The sequence below is a fragment of the Prionailurus viverrinus genome, chromosome B4 (genome assembly GCF_022837055.1).
Source record: "Prionailurus viverrinus isolate Anna chromosome B4, UM_Priviv_1.0, whole genome shotgun sequence".
Lineage (NCBI taxonomy): Eukaryota > Metazoa > Chordata > Mammalia > Carnivora > Felidae > Prionailurus > Prionailurus viverrinus.
This window is the reverse complement of record NC_062567.1, coordinates 119,782,063-119,805,187: the sequence shown is the minus strand read 5'-3', so window position 1 is coordinate 119,805,187 and position 23,125 is coordinate 119,782,063. Positions and strand designations below refer to the sequence as shown.

At 35.1% G+C, this 23,125-nt stretch overlaps 1 protein-coding gene across 2 annotated transcripts in view; it reads left to right on the top strand.

The window, feature by feature from the left end:
* The window catches only part of WASHC3 (WASH complex subunit 3), a 46,861-nt gene extending 24,207 nt beyond the window's left edge, over positions 1 to 22,654 (top strand). For both annotated transcript variants that reach the window (XM_047867188.1, XM_047867187.1), the window contains exons 6-7: positions 7,593 to 7,657; positions 22,404 to 22,654. In XM_047867188.1, the coding sequence (XP_047723144.1) occupies positions 7,593 to 7,657; positions 22,404 to 22,488 (150 nt within the window). In that variant the 3' untranslated portion in view covers positions 22,489 to 22,654. The remainder of the gene's footprint in view (positions 1 to 7,592; positions 7,658 to 22,403) is intronic.
* The last annotated feature ends 471 nt before the right edge of the window (positions 22,655 to 23,125 follow it).

Sequence of the window (23,125 nt, the reverse complement as noted above, 5' to 3'; positions counted from 1 at the left end):
AATATAAGATAGCATCCCAACTTTCCTTGTTTTCCTAGCCTAAGTTCACAAATGACTTTTATTCGGTTAGTTGGTTAGACTATGTGCTGATGACACACTGATAACAGATACAGGGCCCTTCATTGTGGTTCTGTAGCCACGTGGAATGGCTGATACTGATCATACCTCCTGAAATGGGTACCTGTGGATCCCTGGGGCATTGAGTGAGAGACTTATAATACACCAGTTCACATTACCACTATTGGAAAATTAATTCAAAAGTGACTATTTTGTGATTTCAATCAGTAGAATCATCTTTATAATTAATTACTAGGAATTCTATTTTTATAGCTTTTATTGCTGTATTTGGAGATATTTCTTTAAATCTCTTTGACTAAGTACATATAAGTTAGTATAAGTAAGTTAAGTTTTCAAAAATGGAACACGAGACCATCTGAACTTAATTACACTTTTAAGCAGTGAATTCCAAAATGATTTGTTAGAGAAATTCTTTTTAAGTTTTTGTTCCTGGAAAGTAGAAATGTAGTTAAATTTAGGAAATTTTAATGAATACCTATTTCAATAAACAAGTATCATTTGAGTGAAATGTGGTATAGCAAAGCTATAATGCAGCTGAGGTATTCTATAATGGAGTTCTAGCATTAATTAGCCTACAAAGTCAGTCTTTAAATTTTAGATATAATTTTTGCATTATAATGCTCCAAATTACTATTAAATCAACAAATACTTGAGTATCTACAAAATGCAAAGAAAACACAATGCACCATGATCATTGCACTTAATATTTATCATGTTACAAGAGTATCCAGGGGGAAAATAGGTCACATGGGGAAATTGATGTAGCTGTATTTTGAACTGACTCGTAACAATAGATCCTTCACCTTTTGAAATAATTTCTTTAAAGGTTTTTCTTGATAGGGATTTAAGTTAACTTTAGTTCCCATAGCTAAAAGGCACATGGGGAATTGCTAACATATTTATTTTTTATGAATAAAGTAATAATAACTACCTCACCAATTTCCTGGGGCCCTGGTCATGGCCAGTGTCATTTTTGTCCATTTTACCATGTGATTTGTTCCTTCATCTTTAAAGATATATCATGGGCACTCAGTGAGAAATACATTCTCACTGTGAACTTATCTCTCAAGATAATCATTGTAAAAGGCATAATTTCCTCTTCGCTCCACTATAAACCACTGTGTATAGCACTAGTCAGGATATGTGAACCTCTTTTTTTCCCCACATATTTAGGTTCAAATCAACAACCCTTTGTGGCAACAGTATTGGAGTTATATCAGAGTCTAGCATTTTCTAAATCTATGCAAGTCATTAGGAATAAAGCTTCCCCTTTTTTTGGACAGCCATATTCATTTTACAGTGATTAAGAGGTTATTTATATTAATCTTGTATTCCTTCACTGAAAACTTCCAGAAGGAGATCATTGAGCATGTGCTTGCTCTTGTGTTAGGGTTTGTTCGGTAAACATTTACTAACTATTATATAGAATATTTCACCTGAAAATTGTATTCTAATTATAGCACCATACTTAATATATTTCAGAAAAGGCAGTGTAGATATTTTTAAGATAGCACTATTGAAAATCAGAAAGCAAAGAAATGGTTGAGTTCATTTCACTAAGCTAGTTTTAAATAAACAACCTGATTAGAGGACTGGTTACCTTTTTTCCAACCCGTAGCTTCTTTTCAACTCCTACACATTCCCTCTCCCTGCGAATAAAAAAAGTACTATCTACCTGTCAACTCAACAGATCTTTTTTTTTTTTAATTGTTGACCTAGTAGAGAAAAAAGCTTCATATTTTACATCTTTTATAACTGAATTGTTGTGATTCAAGCTTATAAACTGAGAGGGAAAACTAAAGTATAAGGAGTATTTTTATGTTACTTTATGAACAAATACTTTGAAAAAGGAAGGTCATTTATCTCTTAGATTGAGTAAAGTCCTTTTTTTCTCCTAATCTAAAACTTTAGGAAAATTTCAACATGGTTTACAAAAGAATTTAGTAACTTGTCTTTCATTAACACAATACATAAATGTAAATATTGGCAACCTTCAGTTTTTGTGATATAAGAAACTAGTAACTGTTAGTGTTGCCATCATAATTTCATTAGTGTGGCTTCTTTACACACTTTCTCCAGTGACGCAAATACAGACGTGATTTTTTGGAACATCAAACTTATGGCTGCCTTCTCTCTTCTTCATTACTTATGTTGGACTAAGTGCCATTATCACTTGCCAAAAATAATCCCACAGTTCAGTAGACTTCAGTTTTGAGGTCTCTCGTGTCTTCCTCAGACCACCAGTAGCTTTGTCTCTTGGAGATCAGAAATTGGACACTTCTTTTTGATGTTTAACAAACCCAGCTCTGTTCCTTAACCCCTAAGGAAGAATATATCAAAACAACAAATTTTCTAAGCAACATCACTGGAAACATAGCAGCAAATCCCTTTGGAATGCATCGTTTGGAACACAGGCCAAATTATTTTTGTGTCAAGCTTTATGAGATTTGTATTAAGGTGATGATAATGTTAAAAGTCTCTATTAGGCTAAGATATTATAAGTTATTTGTATTTTCTTTTATCTGTATCCATATACATAAAGGACTAAAGAGTCATCAAATTTTGGTAATATCAGTATTCTTACACTGTAAACAGCTTTAAGAAACGAAAGGTAAAATATGGAGCTTACAGATTTAGGTTTCTGTTGTTTTTATACTATAACCAAGTCCGTAAAACTAATGTTAAAATAGGGAGCTTATCTAATTCTGCCAACTTATCCTCCCCCATTACTCCTTACCCTCTGCCTCTCCTCATCTCTACCTCATACACACTTTTTTTTGCTATCTTTTAGGAAATGTTTTTTTCAACCACATTTCTCCTCCCTTCTGTTTTTTTGGCTTTGTAACTTATTTATATAACCTTTCCGATGATGTCCTATGGATTATGCTAAAGTATAATAGGTCATGTAGTTGAGTTTGTAGCAAGACCTTATACCATCAAACCATAGTTAATAGAAAGAGAGGTATTTTTAAAGAAATATAACATAAAATTCTGCTTTTTTTCACATCTCTCCTTAGCACTTTAGTGTATTTTTATGAAATATTCTAAACTCCTGCTTTTTTCTTCCAAATGTAAGTGTCTGTTCACATTGGATGGCCCTAAGCAAGTAACTGCCTTTTTTTCCCTTTCATTTATCCTGAAACTTCATAAGCTAACAAGAGGCCCAAAGTTTTATCTTCCACATTCTTTGCCTTCCAAACCTACCATATTTTACTTTTTAGAATTTATTAAAGATTGCCCCATGGAACAGTTTTACTTTAAGGAGTATGGCTTTGAAGAAATTTTTACAAAGGTGTTATTTATTTTCATCTTTCTAACATTTAGGATGCATTTAAATGTCCACTGCTTAGTAGATTACATTTTACTAATTTATAATTTAAACATAACAGTTATGAAGATGAATGTATACAAGGGCCTGTAAATGACAGTCTTGCCTTTGCTGCCTCTCAGGAGAGAGAGTCTTCTGGGTAACCTATAAATTTGAAAGACAGCCTGTTTTCCCAACCTCCTTTAACCTAGCAAGCTGTAGAGAACTTGGACTTTTCCTCCTCCATTACTGAAATAAGAAATTATGGTTATAGAAGGCAACTTATGACTCCTTCTATAACCAACTTTTCTGGACATTTTTCAAAAAGTAAGAATTAAATGTTAATACATTTTCTGATTTTAAAAATGAGGATTGTAGTTAATGATCTGAATTTAATATGGCAAGATCTGTAACATTTTTGTGAGAGATATATGGTCATTAAATTTGAAGACTTTTCATATTAAATTTATAATCCATTTGATTCTCACATTTGTACATATACTTGCCTAGATTTAAATGCAGATTTTATCAGGTGAAATGTAAAATATAATCATTGTTGGGGAGGGACCTATCTACACAAGTATATATTTGTTCTTAAAAATATATGTTTGAGAAAACTTATGTAAGATAGATTATTTAAACATCGTGTATATTTCTAAGTCTTTGTGTTTTTCATTTTAATCAAAACTTCTATCCCATCTTTAAGACTCACCTCAGCAAATCCTTTGCTTGTCCTCAACTCAGTCTGCCTTTCCTTGGGTCTAACATTACCCATTCTAGAAACCTCTGTATCAATTGCATGATTGTACTGTGATTACCTAACACATACATCTATTAGACTACTCCCTGAGGGCAGGGACTGATTATGTCTTTTCTCAGCATAAAGCACTCTGCTGCCATAGTGTTATTAAACATTGAAGGTATGGGATTGTGATATCAGAATTCTACCACTAACCCTAGAAATTTACTCTTTTGAGACTAGAAAACAAAAGGGACAACTGCAAAAGAAAGCAGGGGAATCTTAATTGGGTTGGTGCCAGAAACTTCAGGGTAGAGCTCTGAGAAATTGGACTGGACTATCAGTGCTCCTAAAGGGCCTCTTCTATATCTTGGGTTCAAAATTGAATGTCACACAACTGGCTAGTGACATGGAAGGCCTGAAGGGAAGAGTATGCAGCACCAGTGGAGAAGTGATTGAGCTTTTTCCCCATGTGGTCCCTGACTCAGCTTACCCCTTTGCCACATGGGATGAAGAGATAAGACCGAGAGGGTCCCAGCCTTGTGTACAACCTTTTAAAGCACAGTGATTCTACTTTTGAAAGTGATATAATCAAGGTCCTCAAATTTAACACATCATATTAACATTTCCTCATCTTTTGGAATGATGTGAAGAACAGGAATTGACAAAGAGACTTGATTGCATCTTCTTCCCTTAGAGCTTTGTAAGTGAGCTTTCAAATAAATGTTTATTTATCATCAAATCATTTACCTTTTCAAGTAAATTTGTATTTATTTCTGACATATCCTTTTCTTAGTTTTGATGTTCTTATCCTGAATTTTAAGATTCATATGTTCTTAGTATTTTTGTGACTTGTACACTATTAGCATTATCATTACTTAGTGTTTGTATTGGTGAGGCAAGATATATAAATAGACCCAGGAGAGTTCTTTGAATTATTTGACCTTTGTGCATAATGTATCCAAATGGAGTTGGACCATTAGGAAAAGAACATTAACATAACTATACTTCAGAGTAGAAAGCTCTCAGGGTCATCTGTGTGGCTCAGTCAGTTAAGCGTCCGACTTCAGCTCGGGTCATGATCCTGTGGTCTGGGAGTTCAAGCCCCGCATGGGGCTCTCTGCTGGCAGCTCAGAGTCTGGAGCCTGCTTTGGATTCTGTGTCTCCCTCTCTGCCCCTTCCATGCTGTCACTCTGTCTCTCTCAAAAATAAATACACATTAAAATAAAAAAAGAAAGCTCTGAAGTCTTTATTTGAAAAGACATTTACTCACCTTGTTAAGTATGTATTGTACCATCCCAGCCAAAGTTTTAATCATTTGAGTTATCACCTTTTTTTTGGTGATATAGGAAAGTGAGAATATGATATCTGACGTGTGTACAGCAGAATTAGTAACGGATAAGTGCAAATGATTTAATTTGGGGATGTGCTATTGATAGCACTGATTCCATGAAGTCAGTTAAAATGTGTACCTTGTAGGGGCACCTTGGTGGCTCAGTCAGTTAAGCTTCTGACTTTGGCTCAGGTCATAATTTCGCACTTTGTGGGTTCAAGCCCTGCATCAGGCTCTGTGCTGACAGCTCAGAGAGCCTGGAGCCTGTTTCGAGTTCGGTGTCTTCCTCTCTTTCTGCCCCTCCCCTGCTCATGCTCTGTTTCTCTCTCTCTCTCTCTCAAAAATAAACATGAAAAAAATTTTTCAAGGGCTACATACATACTAATATAAAGGCAAAAGAAGAGCAATTTTAAATAATGAGCCATATAAAAGGTCTTGTTTTGGGGGTATGTGAAGACCTATAAAGGAGGCTTTTTTTTTTTTAGCTTCTATTTACTTTTTTTCTAGTTTTATTGAGAAATAATTGACATACATCACTGTATAAGTTATAAGTTTAAGGCATACAGCCTGTATAAGTTTAAGGCATACAGCCTGATGGTTTGATTTACATATATTGTGAAATAATTACCACAGTAGGTTTAGTTAACATCCATCATCTCACATAGATACAGTGAAAAGAAAAAAATTTGTCCTTGTGATGAGAATTCTTAGGATCTACTCTCCTAACAAGTTTCCTGTATATCACATAGCAGGGTTAGCTGTAGTCATCATGTTTTACATTACATTTCTAGCACTTCTTTATCTTATAACAGGAAGTTTGTACCTTTTGACCACTTTCCTCCAATTCCCCTTCCTTCTTCCCAACCCCCACCTCTGGTAATCACAAATCTGATCTTTTTTTTCTGAGTTTGGTGGTTTTGCTTTGTTTTTAGATTCTACATAGAATGAGATCATACAGTATTTGTCTTTATGTGTCTGACATATTTCACCTAGCATAATACCTTCAGGGTCCATCCATGTTGTCATAAATGGTAGTATTTTATCATTTTTTTGTAGTTGAATAAAATTCCATTGTGTGTGTATATACCACAACTTCTTTCTCCATTCATCCATTGATGGATACTTAGCTTGTTTCCATGTCTTGACTATCATAAACAATACTAGTAGGAAAATAGGGCTACAGGATATATTTCTGAGTTAGTGTATCATTTCCTTTGGATATATTCCAAGGACTGGAATTGCTAGATCATATGGTAGTTCTATTTTTAATTTTTTAAGGAATCTTCATACTGTTTTCTACAGTGGCTGTGCCAATTTACAGTCCCACCAACAGTGCACAAAATTTCCCTTGTTCATTCACGTGCATACCAGCATCTCTTATCTCTTATCTTTTAATGACGGTCATTCTAACAGGCATAGAGGTAATATCTCATTGTGATTTTTAATTTGCATTTCTCTAGTAACTAGGGATATTGAGCATCTTTTCGTGTACCTGTTGGTCATTCATATATCTTCTTTGGAAAATGCCTATTCAGGTCCTTTGTCCATTTTTAAATTGTATTATTTGTGTTTTTTGCTAGTGAGTTGTATGAGTTCTTTATGTATTTTGGATTTTAACCCCTTAGCAGACATATGGTTTATAAATACCTAAATATTTCTGTAGGTATTTTATGTTCAATTTTTTAATGGTTTCTTTTGCTGAACAGAATCTTTTTAGTTTGATATAGTGTCACTTATTTACAAATGTTGTAGCTCATGCTTTAGGTGTGATTTCCACAAAAATCACTATGAAGACCCATGTCAAGGAAATTTTTTCCTATATTTTCTTCTAAGAGTTTGATGGTTTCAAGTTTTACATATAAGTCTTTAATCCATTTTGAGTTAATTTTTGTGAGTAGTGTAAAATAAAGATCAGGTTTTATTCTTTTACATGTGACTGTCCAATTTTCCCAGCAACATTAATTGAAGAGACTGTCTTTTCTCCATTGAGTATGCTTTGCTCCCTCATCAAATATTAGTTCACCATCTGTATTTGGGTTTATTTCTGGGCTTTCAGTTCTGCTTCATTGGTCTATTTATCTGTTTTTATGAAAGAGGCATTTTTAATAATTGATTGTCTTGTGTACTTTGATTAGGGTGTTCCAGTGATGGCAATAAGAAACAAAATGATATCGGAAGGACTAGACCCAGATCTTCTTGAGTAAGTAATTTTTCTAATATAATGTTACACTAATATGTTGAATTTATCATTTATAATAAAAATATTCCAAGCTCTATTTTTTCCACTAAACAGTGTTTTATTGTTGAAGAAACCATCTTCATAAAGAGTGTCTTTCCCAATATTACAAAATTGAAAAATCTACCCTATGCTACTAAAACCAGCCTTTGCATATTTAAGGAGCAGTTTCAATAGATTATTGATGAATATATATATATATATATATATATCTCCAAAAGAGATGGAATTTGATGACAGTTTTGCTGCATGCAGTAATGTCTATATGAAGCAGGGTTTTTTTTTTTCTTTCATGCTACCTTTTCTTTTTTATTCTATTTTATTCTTCTTTTTTTTTCTTTCTTTTCTTAATTATCTACCAGATTTTTTAAGACCTTAGTATATAAGAAGTTTACTCTACCATGATCTAAGTTGAGCCAGATTGAGGAATAAAGTAAAGCCACTCTAGGTCCACATTAATAATTATTATGAAACTAGATATCTGTTTGTGTGAATTTTATAAAAAAATTTTTTGAGAAATGCTGACAAATTGTGGCTCAGAAATTTGACAATAATTTATTCCATCCAAGCAAACCTGGCTACATGGCTCATTCTGGATAAAATATATCTTAATGGATTATTCAGAGCTAGTCTGTTTTTCAAGTATCTAGATACTTGTAAAGAGTCCAATTTGGGGTTTTAGTTCACTCCGATGTATTTGGTTATGTTATCCAGACATTCATATTATATTAGCAGTATACTTTGAAATTTTTCTTGGCTCTCAGCCCTTCAAGAAAATGTGTGCATTTTGGAGGTGAAACACCATAAAACAGTCTTTTTCTCCTATCTTATCTTTTAAAAATAATATTTAAGAATTTTTTTCAAGTCTGTAAGAATAGATTTGCAACATGTATCTACATTTAGTATAAATCCAAGTAGCAAACAGTTCAAGTACAATGGCATATATTGGTAATTTGAACTAAAGCATCTCCAGGATATTTGGCAGTTGTTCTGGAAATTGTTTCTGACACACACTTTAAAAGCAGATGGATTGTGACATATATTTTAATGTGAATAGAACATATGGGTCCAATCCATTTTGGTATTCTTTGGAATATATGTTATAAATATATTTAACATTGACCATGACCTCTTTTTTGCTTCTGGAAATACACAGTAGATCTTCTATAATAACAGAGAGCTAAAATGACCTTTAAAATGATGATTTTTCTCTCTAGAGAAAATGTACTGGAAAACTAACAGTCCAATAAGTATCAGCATATGTTGGATATCCAGTTTCTTTACCCCCTACTGGCTTCATTTCATCCTCTGCCCAGCCTAAACCTACTTCATAATCCTTTACTTCAATCAGCTCCCACACCAGGAACTTGAAAGTCATCCTTGATTTTACCCTCTTCCCTATCCCTGATTATGTCAGTCACTATGATTTTTTTCATTTTTAATCTCTCACAGCTGATCACATCCCTCATCATCCCTTACCTGAATTATTATAATTGCTTCTGATTGGTTTCCTTATTCTCTTTCAGTCTGCCACGAAAGCCTTAGTGGATCTGTTCATACTTTGTTCTTGTTTCAAAACTTTCTGTGACTCTCAACTGCCTTCAACACAGAGTCTAACAACTTAGAATTGCATTTAGAGATGCTTTTATCATCAAGACCCAGACTCTTTTGCTTCATTTCTTGCCACTCTTCCATACATTCCTATCTCCTGCAGCTGTAGCAGACTATTTGCAGTTCTCTGAATTCCCCTATTCCCTTTTGGTATCTTCAATTTTTTTTACCTCTCCTTGGACCTCTCTGGCCTGGCTAATTTCATATTAATTAAGACTCCATTTAGGTATCACTATGGGAGGAAGTCCATGGATGACTACCAAGGGGAGAATGCCCAGCACCCCAATACTTCCTTGACGTATCTCATTTAGAAGTTTGAAGGCCCGTCATTGTCCGTAAATGTTGAGAAACATTCAGTTGCAAGGTGGTGCCAAGTTTTGGGGTAGAATTCCAGTAACAGTTAACATTGTCTTACAGAAAAGCTGCTCCTCAACCACAGCCTGGAGCCTGAATTCTGATCCATTACCTCATACGTACATGCCATCAGTCACAAGGGTTGAAGAGGGGGTGACTCACTATAACCTATCACTGCTACTACTAGAAAACCTCAGCATTTATCTAGATATGATAAGTGAAATCAACCATCTTGTTAAAGAGGAATCCTGGCACTTTGAGAATGATGTTTATAGAAAATTAGGGAGTCTGACTTTAGGAGAAAAGTTGGAGATGCTGAAGGAGAGAAAATGTGCCATCTGAGGGAAGAGTATACTTTTATTGAGAATCTTAGTACAAATTAAGCCTCAGCCAAGAACTTTCAGTAAAGATTGTTTTGTTTTCCTTTAAAGTGTAAGCATACACTTTTTTTAAATTAGCCTTAAGTAGTAAGACAGACTCCTACAATGGTTAGAATAGTCTAGACCTGTCTGCACTGAGCAAAGAGCAAAGCTGAAGTTGATACAGAAATAAATACTGATCAAAAATACATTATGATTTCATTGACCTGTGTGGATAAAAATTTGGAAGCTAAGAGTATATAATTTTAAAATAAAACAGTTTATATAAGGAGAAGTAAGACCTGGCTATTTTCCTAGAAAAATGACTGTCATTGAATTTTAGAAAGTTTATGAAACTGAAGAAAATGCCTGATAGTTACCAAATAAAATTTGTTTGATATTTTGTTTTATTTTTTTTTAATGTTTTATTTATTTTTGAGACAGAGAGACAGTGTGTGAGCAGGGGAGGGGCAGAGAGGGAGACACAGAATCTGAAGCAGGCTCCAGGCTCTGAGCTGTCAGCACAGAGCCCGACACGGGGCTCAAACTCACAAACCACCCGATCATGACCTGAGCCGAAGTCGGACACTCAACCGACTGAGCCACCTAGGCGCCCCTGTTTGGTACTTCTAAATGATAAATTATTTTTGAAATTCCCAAGATTTTGAAAATAACAATAGTGCTTATATAGCCAAGAACTATTCCTGTTTAGCTTGAAAAAATTAGTTTCCAATGACACTGAAATAAAGATATGTAAAAGAGTACCTTTGTCACCATCACACTCTAAAGAGTTTAAGGGAAGAGGCGCCTGGTGGTTCAGGAAATTGTCTGACTCTTAATTTTGGCTCATTTCATCATCTCACATTTCCATGGGATCGAGCCCCACATTGGGCTCAGCACTCATAGCACAGACCCTGCTTGTGATTCTCCCTCTCTCTCTGCCCCTCTCCCACTTGTGCTTTCTCTCTCTCAAAATAAATAAACATAAAAAAAAATAGTTCAGGGGCGCCTGGGTGGCTCAGTCGGTTAAGCGTCCGACTTCAGCTCAGGTCATGATCTCACGGTTCATGGGTTCAAGCCCCACATTGGGCTCTGTGCTGACAGCGCAGAACCTGGAGCCTGCTTAAGATTCTGTGTGTGTGTGTGTCTCTCTCTGCCCCTCCCCCACTTGCACTCTCTCTGTCTCCCAAAAATAAATAAATGTTAAAAAAAATTTAAAAAAAAATAGTTCAGGGGCACCTGGGTGGCTCAGTCGTTTAAGTGTCTAACTTCGGCTCAGGTCATAATCTCACAGGTCCTGTGTTTGAGCCCCGCGTGGGGCTGTGTGCTAACAGCTCGAAGCCTGGAGCATACCTCAGATTCTGTGTGTCCCTCTGCCCCTCCGTGGCTCATGCTCTGTCTCTCTCTCAAAAATAAGTAAACATTTAAAAAAATAGTTTAAGGAGAGAGAAAATGGAAATCTTTTAAGATTAATCTATTCTAGTTTTGCATTCAGAACGATAGAACAGGTATATTCTTTTAATCAATGCAAATTTTCTTATCAGGAGAAAAAAAAGTATTTTCTCCCTTATCCTGTTCTTTTGTATACTTTTATGTCCTAGAACTATGGTCACTATTATTACCTAGTAATTACTACTTTTACTGTTCTAGGATACATAGACTAGCCTCTGGACCTGCCCAGCAGGAGATGAAATTCATGATGGTTACGGCTCATCCTAAGGCAGACTCTAGAAATGGTCTGCATATTCAGATTCTGCCCTGCCACTGTCTAGCAATATGACCCTGGACTATTTAATTGCTCTGTGCATAAATTTACTCATCAGTAAAATGGTAAATAGGACTTCACCCTTCACAGAGTTGTTCAGACTTAGAGAATGATGTAAGCACTTAGCACAGCTCTGGACAAGCAGCAAATGGCCAGTAAATGTTAGTTGTGATTTATGAATGTTTTAATGAGGGAATAGGTATCAATGGATTTTCCAGGCTTTTGGATCGCAACTTATTTATAATCCTCTAGTCGCCTGTATACCATTGTGTTTTCAACAAAGACATACTTAACATACACAGAGTAGTCATCCTTTTGGTTTATACAGTTTTCATTTTCTCAAACTGAAAACTGTGTGTTTTAAACTTTGCAGTAAAGAACAGACTTCTGTAATTGAAATTCAGCTGGTCACACTCTTAATATTAGTGGGGGGGGGGTACAGTTTGTAGCATTTTTTGAGGTAAAATTGGTACATAACATTTTATAAGTTTCAGGTGTATGACATTGTAATTTGACATCTGTATACACTGTATACACTACAAAGTGGTCACCACTAAAAGTCATTACCATCATCCATCACCATCCCTCACTCCACTCACTCATTTTGCCCACCCTCATCCTGCTCCCTTTCTGGTAACCACCAATCTGTTTTCTGTACCTATGAGCTTAAATTTGTATTATTTTGTTAATTCATTTGTTTGCTTTTTTTTTTAGATTCTACATGTGAATAAAATCATTTGATATTTGTCTTCCTCCATCTGACTTATTTCACTTAGCGTAATACCTTCGTGGTCCATCCATGTTGTAAATGGCAAGATTTCATCCTTTTTTATGGCTGAGTAGTATTCATTGTGTGTATACATACACATATACATACATACCTATACATATAAATATATATACTACAACTTATTTAGCCATTCATCCAATGATGGACATTTAAGTTGTTTCCATTTCTTGGTTATTGTAAGTAATGCTGAATGAACATAGGGGTGCAAATATCTTTGCAAATCAGCATTTTTGTATTCTTTGGATAAATACCCAGAAGTCAAATAGCTGAATCATATACTTGTATTCTTAATTTTTTGAGGAATTTCCATACCGTTTTCCACAGTGGCTGTGCCAGTTTACATTCCTACCAATAGTTTGTGAGGCTTACCTTTTCTCCAGATCCTAAGCAACACTTGTTATTTCTTGTCTTCTCGATAATATCCGTTCTACCCAGTGGGAGATGATCTCTCATTGTGGTTTTGATTTGCATTTCTCTAATAATTAGTGATGTTGAAGATGTTTTCATGTGCCTGTTGGTCATTTGTATGTCTTCTTTGAGAAAATGTCTATTCAGATCCTCTGCCCATTTTTTAATCAGGTTGTTTGTTATTTTGTTGTTGAGTTTTATAAGTCCTTCATATATTTTAGATACTAATCCTCTGTCAGATATATGATTTGCAAAAATCTCCCATTCAGTAGGTTGCCTTTTCATTTTGATGATGGTTTCTTTTGCTGTGCAGGGGCATTTTGGTTTGATGTAATCCCATTTGTTTGTTTTTGCTTTTGTTTCCTTTGTTTTTGGACTCAGAGCCACAAAAATATTACTAAGACCAATGTCAAGGAGCTTATTGTATGTTTCCTTCTAGAAATTTTATGGTTTCATGTCTGACATCGTAGTCTTTAATTGACTTTGAGTTAATTTTTATGTGTGATATAGTGATCTAGTTTCATTCTTTTGCATGTGGTTGTCCAGTTTTTTCAACATCATTTATTTAAGAGACTGCCTTTTCTCCTTTATATATTCTTGACTCCTTTCTCATAAACTGAGTATCCATATATGTGTGGGTTTAATTCTGGGGTGTCAATTCTGTTCCTTTGATCTGTGTGTCTGTTTTTATGCTAATAGCATACTGTTTTGATTACTATGGCTCTGTACTGTAGTTTGAAATTGAGGCATGATACCTTCAGCTTTGTTCTTTCTCAAGATTGCTTTGGATTTTAGGGCTTGTTTCCATACAAATTTTAGAATTATTTTTTCCAAAAGGCCATTGGAATTTCAATAGGAATTGAATAGAATCTGTAGATTGCTTTGGATAGCATGGACATTTTAACAATATTAATTTTTCCAATCCATGAGCATGGGATATCTTTCCATTTATTTGTGTCTTCTTCAATTTCTTTCATCCGTGTCTTTCTTATAGTTTTCAGTATACAGGTCTTTCAATTCAAAGTTCTATTTAGGCATTTTATTCTTTTTCATGAAATTGTTTGTTTTTTTTTTTATGTTTTATTTATTTTTGAGAGAGAGAAAGCACAAGCGGGGCAGGGGCAGAGAGAGGGGAACAGAGGATCCAAAGCAGACTTTGTGCTGACAGCAGGGAGCCCAATGTGGGGCTTCAGTTTGCAAACTGTGAGATCCTGACCTGAGTCGTAGTCAGACACTCAACCAACTGAGCCATCCAGGTGCCCCAATCTTTTTGGTGAAATTGTAAATGGGATTGTTTTCTTAATTTCTGTTTCTGATAATTTGTTAATAGATTATAGAAACACCAAAATTTCCATATGTTTATTTTGTACTGTGCTACTTTACTGAATTTGTTTATTAGTTCTAATAGTTTTTTGGTGCTATTGTTTGAGTTTTCTATGTATAGTATCATGTCATCCGCAAATAGTGACAAATTTACTTTCTTTCCAATTTGATGCATTTTATTTCTTTTTCTGGTCTAATTGTTATGGCTAGGGTTTCCAATATTATGTTGAATAAAAGTGGAGATAGTGGGCATCCTGGTCTTATTCCTAATTTTAGAGGAAAAAGCTTTCAGTTTTTTACTATTGACTGGTGTTACCTGTGGGTTTGTTATATATGGCCTTCATTATGTTGACATGTGTTCCCTCTATATCTACTTTGTTTAGAGATTTTATCATAAGTGGTTATTGAATTTTGTCGCATACTTTTTCTGCACTTGTTGAGATGATAATATGATTTTTTTCCTTCATTTTATTAATGTGGCATATAGCACTGATTTATATGTGGATTTTGAACCATTCTTGCATCCCTGGAATAAATCCCATTTGATCATGCTATATGATCCTTGTAATGTATTATTGAATTCAATTTGCTAATATTTTGTTGAGGATATTTGCATCTATGTTCATCAGGGGATGTTAGCCTGTAATGTGTATGTGTTTGTGTGTGTGTGTGTGTGTGTGTGTGTGCACGTGCGCACACACGTGTGTGCGCTGTCTTTGTCTGGTTTTGGTATTAGAGTAATGCCAGCCTCCTAAAATAAGTTTGGAGGCATTCACTCCTTTTTGATCTTTTGAAAGAGTTTGAAAAGGGTAGGTATTAAATCTTTGAATGCTTGGTAGAATTCACTACATGTGAAGCTGTCTAGTCCTGGACTTTTGTTGAATCGATCTTCTTATTGGTAATCGGTCTATTCAGATTTTCTTTTTCTTTAGTCTTGGAAAATTGTGTATTTCTAGGAATTTACTCATTTCTTCTAGGTTGTCCAGTTTTTTTGGTGTGTAGTCATTCTTAGTAATCTCTTCTGATCCTTTGTATTTTTGTGATGTCAGTTGTAATTTCTCTTTCCTTTCTGATTTTATTAGAGATTCCTTTTATTCCTTGTTAGTCTAGATAAAGTCTTGTCAATTTTGTTTATCTTTTCAGAGAACCAGCTCTTAATTTCATTGATCTTTTCTATTGTTTTTTTTATTCTGTTATTTCCACTCTGATCTTTAATATTTCCTTCCTTTTACTGACTTTGAGCTTTATTTTTCCTTCTTTTTCTAGCTCTGTCAGGTGTAAAGTTAGATGGTTCGAGATTTGGGTTTTTTTCTTGTGGTAGGCCTGTATTGCTGTGATCTTTCTTCTTAGAACTACTTTTGCTGCATCTTGTAGATTTTGGTATATCATATTTCTGTTTTCATTTGTTTCTGGGTATTTTTTTTTAATTTCTTCTTTGAGTTTTTTAGAGTTTAGTAATTTGAGAGAGAGAAAGAGAGAGAGAGAGTGAGCACAAGCAGGGGAGCAGCGGGGAGAGAGAATCCCAAGCTGGCTCTGCACTGTCAGTGGAGAGCCTGATGTGGGGCATGAACCCACAAACTGCAAGATCATGACTGAGCTGAAGTCAAACACTTAACCAACTGAGCCACCCAGACGCCCCTCTTCTCTCATTTTTTTGATGACCCAGTGGTTGTTCAGTAGCATGTTCTTAGTTTTTCGATTAATTCTTATAATGGATTCTACTTTCATACCATTGTGAGTGGGAATGTTTGATAAAATTTCAGTCTTCTTGAATTTATTGAGATTTGTTTTGTGGCCTAACACATGATCTATCCATGTGGAGTTGAGAAACATGGATATTCTGTTGCTTTTGGATAGAGGGTTCTATATATCTTAAGTCCATCTGGTCTAATGTGTCATATAAGGCTGATACTTCCTTATAAATTTTGTTTGGATGATCTATCCATTGATGTAAGTGGGTGTAACATATTGATTTGGCTAATGAAAACATCCAATGAGTCAAGTTATTGTGCAGGCTTTGAACCAAACAAGCTCATTGACATTTGTCCTGGAGATATTTATTCAAAAGACATTTATACCTCCTCCCAGACTGTGGAATGACCAAAGTTATGGTTGCCAGAAGTAAAAGTAATCACCTCAGCCTCACTTTGACAAGAGGGGATTTATTTGTGTTAACCAAAAGGGTACTGGAAAGCAAGAAAACTTTCTGTTAATTATACTGAAAGGATGTCCAGCCCTCTACAGGAATTCCTTATCTGCCAGTAATCTTTGTCTATGTCCTGCTACACACAACAACACAATGGATTAAAGTTTGGGCTTTGGCTGGTTGAGGGTGGGATAGACCTCAATTCCCCATCTGAACAATTCCAAAAAATAGTTTTACTGCTTCCATTTTTAATTCTTGCTGAGCTGGAATCCCATTCAATGTAATTATCGTTTCTCAACCACTCGCTGGCAAACTGGATAGAAAGTACAAGACAGGAAAAAACAACGTCAAAATATTGTTATTGGTCTAGTGTTGGAGACCTTGATCATGAGAGTCAGAGAAATAATAGAAATATTAAAGAGATATTATTAAAAAGAAGTTGTGGCCTGCCAATGACTAGTAAGCAAAAGATAAAGGAGCAGCTGGGAATTAAAGGGCCCCAAGATAAATGGCAAAAGCCAGTTCTTATAGGAGGGCTGACTTTCTTTTTCTTTATAGTATTGGGCATTACATTGTTTCCCTGACTGCAGGAATCTATGTACCACAACGAAGGACAGGATATACCTGGGTTGATGGGCATTCAGAAGAAAAAGACCAAAGCGTGTGTAGTTTGAGTAAATGTGATGCTGAAATAAGTCTCACTAGCTACTATAATAAGTCTCACTAGCTACTATAATATCAGAGTCTAGATTGTCATTTTTATAACCACCCCAAAGGTCTTTATATGGTCAGTACAATCTTGGTTCAGGAATTTAGTGTTTTACTTTTTCCTGAAGACCATCTATTGCCATTGCCTAGAGCTATGACAGAACAGTCTTGAGTGACAACAGTATCATGTGACATTATAGCTCTAAGTGTGCTATAGTTGATATTGAAAAGTGATTTGGATGATAATTACTGTACTCTCTCCCCATAACCTCCTACTCAGTAATATTTTTACTAACAATGTTTTTGTCACTTAATCTGCTTTAAGTTCAATGGTCTTAGGTTTAAAGAAAATGAAAAATATTTTTAAACTATTTATCTACACTAAAAAATGTTTTTCCAAAGTATGTTTATATGGTTTTTGTGTCCTCAAAGTGGCTGTGGTTTTAAGCACAAGTATAAATATCTCTTTAACGAAAACAAATTAAACCAACAATATTTGTATGTTAGGACTCTTTTCGTGTTCAGAATCACAGAAACCAGCTCAAACTAGTTTAAACAAAAAGAGAAGTTACTGATTCACATAGCAAAGAAGTCCAGGTAGTAGGGCAGGATCTAAGGCCCCGTGTCATCAGTGCTTGCTGTCTGGCTGGCAGTGTTCTCTCTTTCCTAGCACCCATTCCACCTTTACTCCGTGGCATAGTTATTCACTTCTCTCCTGCTACAGATGAGCTTACTGCTTGAAGCCAAGGAATTCACAATTATGAAGGCTTTAATATTGCTAGTTTTGCTAACTGAACAAAATTAACTATGGAATATTATAGCTCATTTCTAGGGAAACATTGTGATTGGCCCTGCGTGGGTCTTGTGCCCTCCCTTGAATCAATCTCTCTTCCCAGGGGAAGATTCTTAATGATTGGCCAAGCCTGGATTATGTGACTAAAACAAGGAAGGGTATAGGGAAAGAGTGGGGGAACAGAGATTGTGATTGACATCCTTATTTGATTCCCATAAGTGAGAAAGGTGAGTAACAAAAAGAACTTGCACACAGCATCTAATATGCTAAAAAGTACTGATTTGTATGTGTTTAGTTCTTCCTTCTCCTTTCCTTTCTAAATTTTGGCTCATTTTTTTGTTGAAGTCAGCCTAGTAACTTTAATAAGTAACTTAAAAATACTTATTTTAGGGGCGCCTGGGTGTCTCGGTTAAGCATCCAACTTCAGCCTGGGTCATGATCTCAGAGTTTGTGAGTTCGAGCCCCACATTGGGCTCTGTGCTGACAGCTCAGAGCCTGGAATCTGCTTCAGATTCTGTGTCTTCCTCTCTCTCTGCCACTCCCCTGCTTGTACTCTGTCTCTCAAAATTGAATAAACATTTTTAAAAAATTTAAATACTTATTTTAAAAGATAGACTAAGTAATGAGTTTAATGCTAAACTCCTATAATTTTGATTTTGTTAAGACTTTTTGGATAATCTTGGTGCCACAAATTATATAAGTATGCTTATTAAAATGCAGCTACCAACCTAGCATTTTTTTTTATCATTGAACCACTATAGATTGAGATTTTTAAAAAACGTGCATGATACATCATGAATGTACTTTTGACTTTATATGTGTCTTTATATTTTGCTGATAAACTCTTTTTTAGTGATTTACTTGTATATTTAAGATAAACTGTTATAAAGTCCTCATCTTCTAATTTTAGTAGTGAATCATTTGAATTTTTAGAAACTAAACTTTATACCAATACTTTAAGGTAGTAACTTTTTCTTTTTTTTTTTCTTTTAAAAAAAAATTTTTTTTTAACATTTATTTATTTTTGAGACAGAGAGAGACAGAGAATGAACAGGGGAGGGGCAGAGAGAGAGGGAGACACAGAATCTGAAACAGGCTCCAGGCTCTGAGCTGTCAGCACAGAGCCTGACGCGGGGCTCGAACTCACGGACCGTGAGATCATGACCTGAGCTGAAGTCGGACGCTTAACCAACCAAGCCACCCAGGCGCCCCGGTAGTAACTTTTTCAAATATATCTTTAAAACTTCTTTGCATGGGGGGTGCCTCAGTGGCTCAGTCAGTTAAAAGTCCATCTTTGGCTCAGGTCATGATCTCATGGTCTATAAGTTCAAGCTCTGCATGGGACTCTCTGCTGTCAGCACAGAGCCTGGTTTGGATCCTCTGCCTCCTTCTCTCTCTGCCCCTAACCACCTCCCTCTCAAAAATAAATAAACATTAAATAAAAACTTTGCATAAAAGACAACTTAAAAGGTTCATATATACAGGATCAAGCAAGAGCACTTCTGATCATAAGACAAAAAGCCAAATTTTTGTTCCCACTAAGAATATGCTGGAAATGCTGGTATTATTATAAGTTTTATTATTGCTACTAACATTTCTATAAAGCTTTTTAACTTAGATAATGCTTTCATATACATTATTTCATTTGATTCTCATGGTATCTTGAAGTTTTTCTCTTTTTTGTACCCAAAGGGAACTAGTATATGCTTTTTCATTTGTCTGCCTAGCAATTCCAAGCCAAAGTAGCATACAATTTATTTTTAAGTGAATGAAGACAAATAATAATAAATATTGACAAACATACTAAGAAAATGGAACCCTTGGAATCCCACCAACCCCACTGGTGGGAGTGTAAGATGATATAACTGCTATGGAAAACAGTATTGCAGTTCTTCAAGAAATTAAGCATAGAATTGCCATATGGTTGAGCAAATCCACTTCTAGATATATACCCAAAAGAAGTGAAAGAAGGGACTGAAACATGTATTTGTATACCATGTTCATAGTAGCATTATTCACAGTAGCCCGAAGTTGGAAACAATCCAAATGCCCATCCACAGGTGAATGGATAAACAAAATGTAATATGTGCGTACAAAGGAGTATTATTCATCCGAAAAAAGAAAGGAAATTCTCATACCTATTACTCCTACCATATGCTCTAATTTCATCAAATTTGAACTGCAATTACTTTATACTCTACGTCGCAAATGATTTATAGTTCCCAAATGCAGCATGCATTCCCATTTTTTTTTCTTTATTCAGAACACTCTCATCCTCACTTACTCCCACCTTTTCTGTTTTTGAGAAACTCCTACTTATATCTTAAAACCCTTTACAAATGTCTCCACTTCTCTGGAATCTTCTCTGACCAAACCTCATAGAGTGAATTAACTTTTTACATAAGCATAGTTACTACAACTGTATTTATGTATATCACATTTATAATAACAATTTATATTTCTGTCTCCCTCTAAAATATCCCCCTAAAATATCAGTTTCTTCAGGGAAGGAACTACTTGTTATTCATTTCTGTATCTCTAGCACCTAACACAGTTCCTGGCAAAATTGTGGGTACGTGATGATGATGATGATGGTGATGATGATGATGGCAATGACTATGATGACGACAATGACCACGAAGATAGCATTTATTTAATATACTTACTATATGCCAGATATTATTTGATATACTTTACATATAATAATTCATTCTAATCATTACAATACTCCAGTCGATTCGTTGGATCCAAAGTGGTTACCTACCTTCCCCAAAATTGCTCAAATATGTAGCAAGACTGGGATTTGAATCCAGGCAGTCTGGCTCCAGAATATGTGTTCTTAACCACTATGCTATACAGCTGTGATGATCACATGTATTAAAAAATGGTTACACACATACATTAATGTTATAATTTCAGCTCCTTTTAGGCTTAAGCTGCTTTTACCCTTAAGTAGCATTTATTTTAGGGGTATCATATACATTGTTTTATTTGTTTGAGTTGCCATAGATATAATTTTTACATTGTATTCAAATTCCCTCTGGTAATTTTGTTCTTTTTTAACAAAGTAAAGGCAGTAAGAAATCACAAATACAGCAAAGACAGATTTACTTGGAAAATGTGCCCAGTATTCATGCCCAGTGGTTCCACAGCCTTGCTTCTATGGAGAGCAATGAAGACTGTGGTCTCATGTTAGTATTTTAGGCAGATGGAGTATCAGTCAAAACCTGGTAAACGCCTTACCCAGCTTCAAAGTTTTACTGTATCGAGTACATGTGACTTCCTAATAGGTATAATCTAAAACTGTGCAGCAGAGCAAATGAGTTTCTGTTTTACCCATTGCTGGGGAGCAGTGCCAGCATATCTTTCTGTTTTGTACATGACAGATATGATATTAAAAACTATAAGCCAAAACTCAGCCATAATTTTTAATAACTAAATGTACATGGTAGACTATACATGTTTTAATTTTAGTAACAGTGATTTTATTTATGGCAAAGCAGAGTTTTATTGGTTGGTGTCCTAAATCTTTAATAAAAATCAAAGAGCCTGAGGGAGAAATAAGTCTGGTAGTTCTCAATTATTAAGACAGAGCAGCTATGTTATTCTTCCACTCCCTGTTAGTTTCCCCAAAAGTATACTTTACTTGCTTAACTTATTTTCTCAGAGTGAATAGAGGCTGAATGATAGTATTACCATATTGATTAGATAATTTACTAGCAAACACTATGGAACTTATCTAGTTGAATGTTTGGTTTGTTGTAAAATTTCATTTGGTTTATTATATCTCCCTGCAAAGTTGAGTTTAATCATTCTCATATCTCCTTGTTTTACCTAGGGAGTCTTCAAGACATTATTTTTACCAACTCATACTTTTTACATTCATTCTATGAAGATAAAATATAAGTGAAAACACTCAACAAACATTAAGAACCTTTTACCAGGCCCTCTTCTCCCCTGCAAAATTTCCATACTGTCTGTGTTTCTTAATGGCCATTCTTTAACTCTCTTCCATTTGTAAATTTCTTTCTGCAGCTTTCCTGGAACATGAAGATTTTCGTTTTCTTTCCATTTCTAGCTTTCCTTTCTCTGTACCTCTTGTATACTTGGAGACTACGGAGATGTAGCACTGGTCACGCCAGCCTCTCCACATCACATCTCTGTCTGTAGTTGGGTCTCCATGGAATGAGAAGCAGAAAGTACTGAACTAGCAAATTCTGTAAGGACTGCCAAGAGAAAACAGCGCTGTGGCCCATACAGGAATAGCACTAGTAATCCCCAGACTGCTGGAAAAGCCAAAGAGAAGCATGCTGTGGAGGAGACTGGGAGACTCTCAGTTAAGGACACAGACTTGGTGAACTTATTAACAGCACTATTCTAGGATGAACCTAATTTACAGATAGTAATTGCTTTTTTTCAACTGGAAAAACCAAATTGTTTCCTTCTCTTTCAGGAGGCCAGATGCTCCAGTGCCTGATGGTGAAGGTGAAAAAAATACAGAAGAAAGTTCAGATAGTGAATCTTCTTTTAGTGACTAAGCTTAATTTTGATAACAGTTACACATACATGTGTGGGTATGCATTTACATTCTATAAGAAAGAGAGCCTGAGCTTGAACTCTTAGTCATAAAAACATCAAATGGTCATACATCTACCACCAAACTCCCTCTATGTTAAAAAAAAATAATAAAGCATTTATAATCTGGCAGAATGTCTTATTACCAAAATACTGAAAAGTAGAATAACCAAAATAAAGTGCCATTAGTGCTGCAAATACCAACGTGGGATATTTCAGGATGTGGTGAGCATTGAAAATGAAGTCAATGTGAGTTTGGTGATCAAAAATAGACTCAATGCAAAAAAGTGAATTTGACTAAGTGAGTAATTCAATTTTTGTGACTATTTTAGCATGAAAAGTATTAAGTGCATTTATATTATAAGAATTGCTAAAGAATTTTCTGGCAGAGACTAATATTGGATTTAAATTTTCAGTGACAACGTGAAGCTTATATGTCATAGAAATTATGAAGTTGAAATTTATTGGCATATAGAGCTTTTCACCACTTGTTCATTAGTTCATATACTATCAAAGTGTCAGATATTCTTAGAATATTATCAGATAGAAATTGAATTGAAGGTAGTTTCAGTATGTTTCACAGTGAGCAGGCATCATGTC